The sequence below is a fragment of the Cupressus sempervirens genome, chromosome 6, assembly GCF_028749045.1.
Source record: "Cupressus sempervirens isolate cs-2001-9-10 chromosome 6, ASM2874904v1, whole genome shotgun sequence".
Taxonomy (NCBI): domain Eukaryota; kingdom Viridiplantae; phylum Streptophyta; class Pinopsida; order Cupressales; family Cupressaceae; genus Cupressus; species Cupressus sempervirens.
Genome location: NC_143123.1, coordinates 583168315 through 583181883, shown reverse-complemented (window position 1 = coordinate 583181883; position 13569 = coordinate 583168315). Strand labels below are relative to the sequence as shown.

Here is a 13569-nt window from a genome sequence, read left to right as displayed (position 1 = left end):
TCCACAGTCCTTTCATGAGGCTTCTGGTATTCCTGAGTGGTATACAACTATGCAGGAAGAGTATAGTTCCTTGATGAGGAACCACACTTGGGATCTTGTCCCTCTTCCTAAGGGAAGAAAACTTGTTCAATATAAGTGGATCTATCAGAAAAAATTTGCAGCAGATGGGTCAGTTGACAAACACAAGGCTCGCTTGGTCACCAAAGGATTCTCCCAGGTTCTTGGGATTGACTACTTTGAGATTTTTGCACCAGTTGCCTGAATGAATTCCATTCGACTTGTTCTTGCCATTGCTGCAACTAATCATTGGGAAGTACATCAAATGGATGTAAAGAGTGCTTTTCTTCATGGTGACCTTCATGAGGAGATCTACATGGAGTAGCCATAGGGTTTCCTTTAGGATTCTTCATTTGTATGTCATCTTCGAAAGTCTCTCTATGGCCTCAAAGAAGCTCCTCGAGCTTGGTATGCAAAGATGGACTCCTTTCTTCTATCAGTTGGGTTCACTCAGTGTCATTTTGATCCTAATGTCTACATTTTGTAATAGGGTGATTCACTCCTATTTTTGGTTTTGTATATTGATGACTTGCTGATCACAAGAAGTTCTTCACCCACCATTAAGGCTGTCAAAGTTATCATTCAGGACAGTTTCTTGATGACTGACTTGGGCTTGTTGCATTACTTTCTCAGGATTGAGATCTTACAGTCTCCTTCCAAGATCACCATCACACATTCCAATCTCAAGGTTTCATATGGATGACTATAAGCCTACTCCGACTCCCTTCCTTTCTGGAGTCAAACTTGAGTCGCCAACTTGTTGGGAGTCTCATTTATATGACTCATACAAGACCTGACATCTCATATGCTGTAGGCATGGTCTCTCAATTCATGCAGGAGCCTCATAAGCTGCAATAGAAAGTAGCCAAGCGGATCCTTCACTACATTTAGGGTTCTCACAGTTATGGGATTCACTATGTAGCAGGTATTGAGCTTGATTTGGTGGGTTACACAGATTCAGATTGGGCAGGTGATTCTTAGGATCGCAAGTCTACTTCAGGTTACAACTTCTCACTTGGTTTTGGTCCTGTTTGTTGGTCGAGCAAGAAGCAGTCTGCTATTGCTCTATCTTCTATTGAGGTTGAGTATCGGGGGGCTATGAATGGCGCCACTAAGGCCATTTGGCTTCAACATCTTCTCACTGAGTTCGGTATCTAGATCAAACGGCCATCAGTCATATTTTGTGACAACTAGAGTGCCATTCAAATCTCATGGAATCTGGTCCATCATCAACGGACCAAACACATCAAGATCCACATGCACTACATCCAAGAGCTCATCCATGGTCATGTCATTGACCTTTGCTATTGTTTGACTTTCGAATAGGTTGCTGATATCTTCACCAAACCCTTCACTGAGAGAAAGTTCCTTCATTTGCGAGCTTTGCTGGGGGTAGAGGATGCTTCATCTTTTGGGGGGGCCTCTTCCTCTCACTCAGAGTCTTGATTATTTTTGGGGGTCTCTTCTCTCTCTTTTGGAGGCCTGACTTGCCAGGACCCATTTCTCCATCCACCTAAGCTTTTCTTATGGAGGGGGGTGTTAGTCTAGTTTTTTTATTTCCTAGTGGGTTATTTATTTTTCCCTATATTGCTAAGTTTTTCCTACACTTTTAATAATCTTGCTTAGGTTAATAAAGCATGTCTTATTTAGAAAGTGGTTGGGAGGTGTCATCTTCCTACATGTGAGCATCCATTAGCTATCTTAGGAAGATACTTTGCTATCTTTAGTCCGATAGATGGTTGCTCCTCATTGGTTGGTGTTGCCACCTTCTCCCTCTTCCTAGTCTATATAAGCATGCTACCTTGCTTGTATTTGTGATCAATTTCTTGTGCATCCTCTTAATGCTATTTTACTTCTAGCATTTGCATTGCTCTCTTGGAGACTAACTCTATGTTGCTATTTTGATTTTGTATCATTTGCATACATTGTTTAGATATCTATTCTTTGCACTAGTTTTATGGGTTATCAATCTTTTCAGATTCTAACAACATTTAGCATAGAGTATTCTAGTAGTCATGATATTGTTTTTCAGAGTGGATTGGGCCAAGGCAGAGCAAAGGAAATGAGATATAGCGAGATGAAGAAGCTAAGGTTTTCTATAAACCTTAGAGTTTTTCAAATAAGCTTTGGAAAGATTGCAATGCATCTATTGAGGCTAAACTAAAGGACTATTATCCAACTCTGTCCTCTCAATGCTCCTTGGGTTATATTATTTTTCAAATTAATCAATGGACTCAACATCTTGCTTATAGAAAAACAAAACAATTTAATACCTTAAAGACTATAATATAATTTTTTTTTTATACCATATTAAAATTATTAATGAATAACTAAATAATAAATATTTAAAATTTAAAACTAATAGATAAAGTCAACAATGGCATGCTGTGATAGTTAAATTGTTGTATTGTTGTTCTCTCCATCAAGATTTAAATTTTATTGCAAATAAGATCCTCCATTTATGACCTCGCCAATTTATAAGTGTCCTTGCATCAGGAACATTCGATAAAAAGGTCATCCATCACTCAAACCTTTTAAAATTAGGGTACCCTATTCTGAGATTTTTACTTTGTAAAAAAAAGTTGGCTTTGCATCTTTCAGTTGACATAGTTCTTCTTTGAAATTTTTGGGCATGCAAACAAAGAATGAGGGCATCTACCATAACACCTCCCAAGCCCTCACACTCTATTCTAGTCTAAGATTAGGAGAAAAATGGATTTCCATGCTATACAAATTTGTAGACAATACAATTTTTGTTAATCAAATGCAAGAGCTTGAATCATGGAATATGGAAGTTGTCTACAATCTTTGTTAAGCGAATTTAAGATTTGTATTCATAGAATTTGCAAAATATGTGCAATTTGTACTAAGCAATTTTTTGATATACTATTTTTCTTTTACTTTGAATGCTTCAGTGCTACTGTACACCAAAATTGGCAGTCTCTTCAATCTATGGAGGATTCAGATGCTTAAGATGAAAGTACTGTTAGATTGACAGAGTCACTAATTCTTTATAGAATAGAAAATAGAAAAATGACTATAATTTTAATGATCTTTTAAGGCTTTTGTAGTATGAAATATTGTGTTTGTAAGTTGTGACAAGGAAATCCTAATAGCCTCGATTCCAACGTTTCTTGTTGTGCTAAGATGATTTTTGTATTATTTTTTCTGATATCGAAATTTGAATACTTGCTAAGCAAGGGTGAAGGGGGAATTTAGCTTTATTTTTTTTTTTTTTGCCTAGAACAATTAGGATCCTTCTATTATAACATCGGCTTAGGATACTTCTATTATAATGCAATGTGAATGATTTCTATATTTACTTATCTTTTAAAAATTCAAGTTCTATTTATTATAAAAAATTTATTGATAAATTCAATCAACTCAGTACTTCAAAGCATAAATTCAATATTAATATAATTTGTAATTAATAGTAGTGAGGTAAAATCTGTGCTCATTAATAAGGCAACACTTCATATTACTATTACTTCTCTCTATTAGAAAGGTGGGGGGCTTGGGCTCTACTTTTGTGGAGTGCCCATCATTTTTTTTTTGGTGTGATAAAGTTTTATTTGGAATATGTTTTTTGACAAAATACAAGCTCTAACTTTTTAGATAGGGTTCCCATGAAGGGGACTCTATTTTTGAGGAAGGTTTATTTGGAATCTTTTCTTTCAAACAGAAGCTACTATTTTTTAGCCTTCTCAATTTGAGTAGGTGAAAATAGGGTGGGGTTGAAAATAACCTCATAAGCTTAGAAGAAATTTGTGTCACATGTAACCAATTAATTTTTTTCTTATTTTCCCACAAAAATAAAATGAACCCCACCATAAATTATGACACTACAAATTTTAAAATTTGAAGTCAATATTCAATATACATTTTAGGGGACCAACAACTCAAGAACTGAAAATTTTAAGCTAAAACATATTATAAAATTTAGGGACTGCTCACCTTGAAATATTGTTAAAAAAATTTCGCAGTCACCCCCTCTATTTTTGAGGAAGCCTCTCCCATGTGATCAAACGCTCTCAATTTGAATAGATAGAGATAGGGTGGGTTTGAAAATAGCCCCATCAACTTAGGAGATTTTTTGTCACATGTCTTCTTACTCTATAAAATCACCAACTTAAATTTAAGAGCTAAAACTTATAAACTCAAACAAATAAAAAAATTCACGAGACTACCCATCATTAAATATTGTTAAAAACCTATCGCCTCTATTTTAGACTTAAGGAAGCCCCTCGTAAAATCCAATTTTAGACTTAAAACAAATCAAAATTACTAGACACAATACCAAAAGATAAAGCTAGTTATACAGAACATGTTTATTTTGTAATATGGGAATAGTTGAGACAGAGCAACAATTTGTCAAAGACTGTCTGGCTTACAATGACATCAAATCCGGTTATACAAAAATACTGCAGAACAAGGACTTCAACTATTTATTCGAAGAACATCAAATGAAGAGAGCAGCAGATTTGATTACCAAACTTTAGAGAAAGAGAGACAAGTTAACCAAAACTTTACAACTGACTAGTTCCGCTGGAGGGTGATTGCATGGGTCCCATAGACTACTTTAGTCTCGTGGACGTCATTAAAATCTATCATATCATTTCATATCATATCATACCATACCGCTGATCAAAGCTCCGAGAAACAGAAAAATCCCAGTATCGGCATTGGGAGAGTTTGTGAGTTACCAGGTAACATTCCAATGCAACTGAAAGAGTATCCACGACTGACTACGCATTTGGAGAAAAGCAAGTTTCATACCATTTTTCTTGACTGAACGAGGTTGGTTTCCAACCATTTTTCGTTCGCCCAACAGCTGAAAAAACAATGAAAATTTGAATGCTTACGTATTCGAGTTTTTAAGGAAATTGCTATTACGCTGAATTTAAGTTTGGTTTCCCCTCGGAGGCTCACTTAATAAATGTGCTTAATCTGCGTAAGATAGTTACGAACTCTGTTCTTGAACCGCCAGGTTATGTGTTTCTGTTTTCCTACCTAACATACAAAGTATTCCTTCCCCTAGTCTTCTTAAATTTCTTTTGCTTCCCAATATACTATTTCTGATCTATCTTTTCCAATTTCATCAGTTCATTCTCCCGTTCGTCGAACTATTGTTTTTCCCACAATGGATATACCTGCAGAACGAGTGTTAATGGAGGCTACTTTAGAGTCGTTCAAAAGTTGGTTTCAAAGAGAAATTTTTTGCCCTTAACAATCTTGAATATCAAATATCTTCCTTACCTCCCGGAATCAGTTAAAAGAAGCCAAGAACCAAATCCGACTGAAAAAGGATTCCCAAGGGCACATTCTCAAAGAAATAATATTTCTGCCCAAAGACAACAATCTTCAAGAGATAGAGGCATTAGAATTCTGGTTTGTGCCAAAAAAACTTGGGCGCATGAACAAGGCAAGGTGATTTGGACTTCTTACATTTTGGTTCTTGTACTATATCTATATTGGTTTATCATAATAATTTTCATATACTTACAGACACGGAAAAACATTCCTCATTTTAGGTATAGACCTAAAGATCCACCTTCAAATCTTTATCCTCGCTTCATTTTCCTATAACAATCTTTAGCCTTTGCATGAATTTGTTTGCCCTTCTTTCTAAAAAAAAAATTTAGCAATTGCTTTATGATAGTTTCTCTTTTATCATAGAAGATAGTTATTCTTTCTTTTCTGCCTACCCTCATGCAATAAGTCTATGCTTTATTTCTGTTCTATCCTCGTCTCATGTCAAACATGACTTTGAGAATAATCCGTTATAATAAGAAGTCTTCTAGATGAATTATGATATGCCCTTGACCGGTATGCTTCTCTCGGGTTGATTAGTTCACAGTTTAACCATGAGCAATGTTTGAAATTATTAAGTCTTTCTGCAAGGCTCTATAATTAGATATTTCTGTTGTATCACATTCTACAAAGTCTTCAAGCTCTACCTGCAAACAAGGATGTTATGACAGAAAACCAATATATTTTTAGATGAGCTTGAAGTACCTGTACTCTTGACTGCAGGTGACATGTTTAACTATGGTGGGTTTGGTTGGTTGTATAACTTATTTGAATAACATATAAGGTAAATTGAACAAACAATCTCCTTGTTGAAGCGCATATAAGGGAACTCCTTAATCAAATTGGTGTTCCGCTTTATATTGAATTTAAAACTTACCTTTTGCCTTTTTAACCATGTTTATGGCAAGGAGAGTCATTAGTACATTCATGAGTCCAAATGGCATAAATAAAAATTCTTAATACCCATGGTTAGTCCCAAATTTCATCATTTGTGTATCTTCATATGTCACTGATCTAATGATAACCAGATCTGGAATCAGCATTGGAGAAACTGTTGCTTAATGTGACATATCAAGTAAGTCAGCTCCCCTGTTTTAAGAAACTAATTCTTTATAGGTCTCTTCTTTGAAGCGTGACAGTGAATGAAAGTGGAAATAATGATTCTAATTCCTTACTAATACTGCAAGTGAAACAAATGGGCTCTTGTTATTGTCTTATACCGAGGAGTTCGACTCTATGATATCCTCTCAATCCTTATTGGTTAGAAATCCTTTGAAAGGTCACTAAATAACTGCTTGATTCTATCATACTGTCATTTTTCTCTACTGGCTGAAATATGGAAGCTGGTAAAGTTGTGACAAGTAAATTGGAGTACCATGTTTGAATTGCTTTTGCATCTTATGAGATAATAGGACATTTTGGTGGTTGCAAACCTTTACTTTCATGCTCTTTACCATCCGTATGAATGTCAACTTCAACTTTCATAATGCAATTTGGATTTCACCAATTCCATGTAGCCACTGCATGCACTATTTCACATTATTAGTGGCCAATATCAATGCTATATATTATTTTACTCTATGTCATGAGCCAATCTTCAACATGAATGCTACGAATCTGGTTATGAATTTCCTAGCTCTATTTGTATTGCTAATTTTTAAATAAGGGCAAGCAGAAACAAGCAAGCAACATATGGGAATGATTCCCAACAAATTATGCATACTGTTAAATATTTAAAATGATATTCATATTGGTCTGAGAAGTGCAGACCACACCTTGATCTTCTCCCGCTATACTATACGAAGGCAGTTTATATACTACACTTGACAAATAAATAGGGCAGTGATCCTCGGGGAAAAACATGTTTGTACTAATCATAACTAATTGTTATGTTAGTTACCATTATTGTTAACTTCTTATGGGCGCTGATTTATTTAAGTATTGTATGGGCCAACCTAGAGAGGGACAATAAGCATTGTATGGGCCGACCTAGAGAGGGTCATGTCCCTTCAAGGGACATACCCTTTGGTCTTGGTATAAGGGGTGGATGTTATTGTAGTTTGAGGACACACAATCAACACAAGTCTGCTCCTTCAAGCAATACTGTCCATCTGAATTTATTGCAGAGATAATTAAATTCAGAACAGCATTCAATATTCTGATAACTCCTCCTACATTCAGAAGCTAGAGAAGATTATCTATAGCAACCCAAGGGTATTTGAAAAGTCTGATTTTATAACAGAATTTGTAGAAATTTACATGGCATCAGAGCTCTGGTAGTTGAACCTAGGCTCTGCAAAATAAGTAATCAGACCTTATATATATCTAGCATCATTCTCCTATCTTCAATGACATACACAATCGGACCTGAGGATAGGTTTGATGGGAAAGAACACTTTGATGCTTGGAAATTCATAATCATGATGATTCTTGAAGAAAATGATGTAAAACAATTTGTTGAATCAACATCCCAACAACCTACAGTTGAACCTCATAAATCCTTTTGGATTAAAGGAAATAGGAAAGCCATTCAGATCATTTTAGATGGAGTGAAAAATGATATCGTACCTATGCTAGCAAAACATCAAACAACATTTGCTATGATGAATGCACTACTAAATGCATATGAGGTTAACAATGCAACTAGAGTTCTCGCACGAAAAGGACAACTAAATCACATACAAATAAAGAAGGGAGAATCGATGAATTCTTACTTCCTAAGGGTGGCCAGCCTAAGAGATGAATTTGCAAGTGTAGGACCCATCATTAGTGACACAGAACTAACACTAGTGGCTATAGATGGATTACCAGATTCATGGGAAGCTTTCACACAAGGAGTAAGTGCCAGAGATAACTTCCTAACTTCAATTGACTTAAGGGAGATTGTCTTCAGAAAGAATCCAGAAAACTATAGGAAGGAGGGAAATTGAAAACGGAAGATGAAGAACTTCATGTTCTTAATACAAACTCCCATAAAGGCAAGAAGAAACATTTCAAGAAGAAAAGGGGTAATCAAAAGAATGACAAATCTAAAAAAGATCTATCCAAAATAAAGTGCTTCAAATGTGAAAAGTTTGGACACTACAGATCTAATTGCCTTGAGAATTCTAAACAACTAGTGAACTATACAAATGTTACTAGGGAAGAAGATAACTATGATTTTGAGAATCGTGTATTGTATTCATCACTATCAAATGAAGTCTTAAATAAAGCATGAGTGATTGATAGTGGATCATCTAGACATATTACAAGATACAAAGAAGCACTAAACTCTATATCAAAAAAAGTTAATGGCGAAGTCACCATCAGTGATAATTCAACACATTCCATCAAAGGAATTGGAAATTGCACCTTGAAACTAAAATTAGGAAATTCTCTTCTCAAAGGAGTACTCTATGTACCAGGAATAAAAAGAAATCTAATTTCAATTACAGCACTTGAAGATTATGGACATAGTGTTGCATTCATGGACGGTAAAGTAATAACCTGGGCTAAGAACTCCTCAATTAAAAAAGCAAAATTGATTGGTCAGAGAAAAGGGTATTTGTATGAATTAAATTTAGAACCTAGTCGACCTATTCAAGCCTTAATTCATGCAGTTGTGGACATAAATGAAATATGGCACAAAAGGTTAAGATATCTAAATTTCAAAACCTTATCAACTATGGAGAAGATGGTTACTGGTTTACCTAAACTAAGTAAAGACCACTCAAGCATATGCAAAGGGTGTGCTCTGGGTAAGAACACCAAAAGTCCATTTCATGATAGCACTAGAAAAACTAACAATGTTTTGGAATTAATCCACTCGGATTTATGTGGATCTATGTCTGTTCCTTCTCTCGGAGGTTTCTGGTACTATATTCTGTTCATAGATGACTTCTCTAGGAAAACTTGGATTTACTTCCTAAAATGCAAAGAATCAAAGGAAATCCTAAAGAGATTTAAAGAATTTAAAGCCTTAATTGAAAACTTATCAGGACATAAAATTAGAACTCTTAGAACTGATAATGGAGGGGAATACACCTCAGATTTGTTTAAAAGGTTTTGTAAAGAAATAGGAATTAAGAGGGAGTATACCATTCCTTATAACCCACAACAAAACGGGGTAGTAGAAGGAAGAATAGACCAGTTATAGAAGCTGCAAGAGCTATGATATTTGATCAAAATCTAGAATATTATCTTTAGGAAGAAGCTTCTTGTATTGCTATCTATATTCAAAATAGAAGCCCTCACTCCTACCTTAGAGATAAAACTCTTGAAGAAGTCTTTACTAAGGTTAAATCCAATATAAGTAATCTTAAGGTTTTTGGGTGCCTTGTATATATCCATGTTCCAAAAGAAAAGAGAACTAAGTTAGAACCCTCTGAGAGGAAAGGTATTTTTGTAGGGTATAGTGAAACATCTAAAGCATATAGGATTTTCATACCTGGATAGAAAAACATTGAACTTAGTAGGGATGTAATTTTTGAAGAAGACTTGGCATTCAAAAATGCCTTAAGTTCTGAAGAACCCTCTCCTTTACTTAGTTCTAAAAGAAATACTGAATCTGAGTCTAAGAATGGACCACTTTGGGCCATCAAGACAGTAGAGGAAGCACAAGACTTTGCTGCACCATTCAGAACAATCAGAGAAAACAAAAGACCTAAAAGATTTTCTAGTTATACAGCCAACATGACTGATTGTCTAAATCAGAATCTACCAATGTTTCAGAAGCCATTAAATGTACAGCCTGGAAAGATGCTACGACAAAAGAATAACAATCTATTATGAAAAATGATGTTTGGGAAATTGTTCCAAGACCTGAAAGAAAATCTGTTGTTTCTTCCAAGTGGATTTTTAAAATAATGCATGCTGTAGATGGTAGCATTGAAAAATATAAAGCCAGATTTGTAGCCAGGGGATTCTCTCAGAAAAAGGGGATTGATTATGAAGAAACTTTTGCTCCTGTTGCCAGATACACCTCTATAAGAGCAGTCCTAGCCATTGCAACATCGAAGAGATGGAAAGTACATTGGATGGATGTAAAAACAACATTCCTAAATGGAAAGATCATAGAAGAAGTATATTTGGAGCAATCTGAAGGATTTGAAACTCGTGATCCTAACGTTTTTGTTTGTAGGCTCAAGAAAGCTCTCTATGCGCTTAAATAGGCTCCAATTTGCTTGGTATGAAAGAATTAATAAGTATCTCACCAGCTTAAGATTCTCCAAATATGAAACCGATCCAAATCTATATTATAAAAGGGATAAAGAGGACATGGTAATTCTGATACTGTATGTCGATGATTTACTAATAACAGGTGATGATCACTTTATAGATCAATGCAAGAAAGATCTAATTAGAGAATTCGAGATGAAAGACTTGGGACTCCATTACTTCCTAGGACTTGAAGTACGACACAATTCTGATAGCATTATCCTTCATCAAGGGAATTATACATTAGATAATTTGAAGAGATTTGGAATTTGGAATTGCAAGTCTTTGTCTTCTCCAATGGAGACTAATCTACGTAAACTTAAAGAAGCAGCAACAAAATCATCTTCTATAAATTCTGCTCTCTACAAACAAATGATTGGGTCCCTTATGTACTTGGTAAATACAAGACCTGATATTTGCTATGCTGTTAATGCCTTAAGTCAGTTTATGTGTGAGCCAAACGAAATTCACCTAGTTGCAGTCAAACACATTATAAGATATTTACAAGGCACTCTTAATCTTGGGCCCAAATATGAGAAAGTTGACTTAGATTTACATGGATTCACTAACTCAGATTGGGGTGGAAGTGCTAAAGACAGAAAAAGTACTTTAGGATGTTGTTTCAGTTTAGGATCAGTAATGGTATCTTGGATATGCAGAAAACAATTTTTAGTAGCACAAAGTTCCACAGAAGCCGAATACATTGCAGTGGCAATAGCCTCTCGGGAAGCAGTTTGGCTTAGAAAGTTACTTGTGGGATTATTTGGGCAAGCCATGAATCCTACGATTATTCATTGTGATAATCAGAGTTCTATCAAGCTTTTGGTGAATCCAATTTTTCATGACAAGTCCAAGCATATCGAAATTCCTTACCATTATGTAAGAGATATGGTAGACAAGAATACTGTAAAATTAGAATACATTTGCATCGCAGATCAAACAGTAGATATGCTCACCAAACCTCTCTCTAGAGTGAAGATAGATCATTTTAGGAAAAGACTTTGGTATGGTTGAATTGTAATTCATTTGTATTCTTTAAATTAATAATAAATTTTTTTTATTGTCAAGCTATTGACTGTTATGGGCTCCACCATTTGTATTCATTATTTAAGAGGTGACAATCTCTGAGGTAATGAATACTTGTATATAAAAGACATTATGAGAGATGACAATTTCTCAGATAATGTGTTGAACGGTATAGAACTACTGTCAGATCTAGGTGAGTTCAAAATCATTTGTGACATAAGCATTTCCATGATTATGAATCACAACTTGGATAAAGGAAGAATTTATTCTTTAGACTTTATCCTGTGTTTTGGTTGATCTTATACTCAAGATTAAGTTGTGATATAGGATTGCCAGTTCCTATGAGTCACAACCTGGATAAATGAAGAATTTAATCGTTCTTCAGATTTTATCCTGTGTGTATTGCATTATATGCAATATTGATATCACTAGCATAAGTGATAAGTCATATCACAAGGTGGTTATATGACTCATTATCATGTGTTCCATGATATCATTTGCTCAGAAGATTCAGATAGATATAGAGTATCAATCTATGCTTATTCATCGTAATTGATGATGCTAGATATGTTATCTCTCAATATGATTATCAAGTTAAGAGGGAGTGTTAAATATTTAACATGATATTCATACTGGTCTGAGAAGTGCAGACCACACCTTGATCTTCTCCCCCTATACCATATGAAGGCAGTTTATATACTACACTTGACAAATAAATAGGGCTGCGATCTGTAATGTCCCCTCTTTAGTTCGACATGGCATTGATCATGGATTTGCCTATTCCAGACTCTTGTAGGCAAATGGTGTGGAAAGAGAGTCAATTCTGCGGATCAGATAGTCATATCTTACTCTTGAAGAAGTGTTAAGAGGTTATATTTTATCATTATGTGATATTGGGGCCCACATGTTATAATTTTAATTTGAGTTGCACTTTTTATTTTATAAAATTACTTTATTATAAAAAAGTGCATTATAATGAGAAATTATAAAGGATGTTTCTAGAAGTTCTAGCAACTTCTTAGAAAAGTGAATAAATAGAGGGCTGGGCCTCTCATTTGGACATGCTTGGATTGGAGAACTCTTCTACTTCTTCATTGTGAAGGCATTTGTGGACTTTGGATCTGCAAATTATTCGGTCTTTGGGAACGAATCACTCCCTTGGATTGGCGACTTTGAGGGTGTGAAATATCACCTGAATTGTTGCATAATTGGAGTTGGTATTCAGCCATCTCATTGGAGCTTATTGAGAATTCGTTGTTAGGGTTTGTTTTTTGTTGGAATAAGGATTTCAGATTTGCCCTATCATTGGAGAAGCATTTGACAAGAGTTTGAAGACAGAATAAGTGCATTTTCAGAATTGGCAAAGCAGGGTTCGGAACCACATAATTGCTCATATCTCCTCAACCCCTTGGAGTTATTTTTTATGGTTTTACAGGGTTACTACCTAACCCTAGGCGCCCATTTTCCTTGCATTTTGGTAGTCCCAAAACCCTAATATTATTTTATTTCAGCAGCTGTACAGGTACGGCCTGGTACGGCCTTGCTAGTTTGGGCAGTAGCAGCAAATTAAGGACAGTTTGGGGGTGTGGTTGGAGGTCTTCATCAACGATCTGCAGCAAAACGTGGTGTTCTTCTATAGTTCTTCAAACCAGGTTCTTGCATTCTGAAATATATGTCAATTTTTGGGTAAATTTGCTGTCATACAATCATTGTAATAATCAGTCCAGAATTGGTAATAAAATAATTTCAGAATTTATTGCATTGTAATTGAAATATAGTTCAATGGCTTTATATATATTGTAATTCTGTGATTATATTCTGAAAGTATCAAATCTGAAATTACCATATTCTGAATATTGTTACTGTTACACGCCAAGTGTTTGACAAAATTCCTAAGTTCAGTTTGAGGGTTTCTGTGGCCTTTATAGAGAGGGTCATTACAGTGGTATCAGAGCTATAAGTCCTGCCATCCTGTGGAGG

General features: G+C 35.2%; 1 protein-coding gene across 8 annotated transcripts in view; it reads left to right on the top strand.

The window, feature by feature from the left end:
• Positions 1 to 4639: 4639 nt before the first annotated feature.
• The window catches only part of EMB2735 (embryo defective 2735), an 86047-nt gene continuing 77117 nt past the window's right edge, over positions 4640 to 13569 (top strand). For 4 of the 8 annotated variants that reach the window (XM_089788997.1, XM_089788995.1, XM_089788998.1 and 1 more), the window contains exon 1: positions 4679 to 5484. In XM_089788997.1, the coding sequence (XP_089645123.1) occupies positions 5471 to 5484 (14 nt within the window). In that variant the 5' untranslated portion in view covers positions 4679 to 5470. Of the gene's footprint in view, positions 5485 to 13569 lie in introns of all 8 variants that reach the window. The other 4 variants (XM_089789000.1, XM_089788999.1, XM_089789003.1 and 1 more) reach the window with 4 other exon arrangements.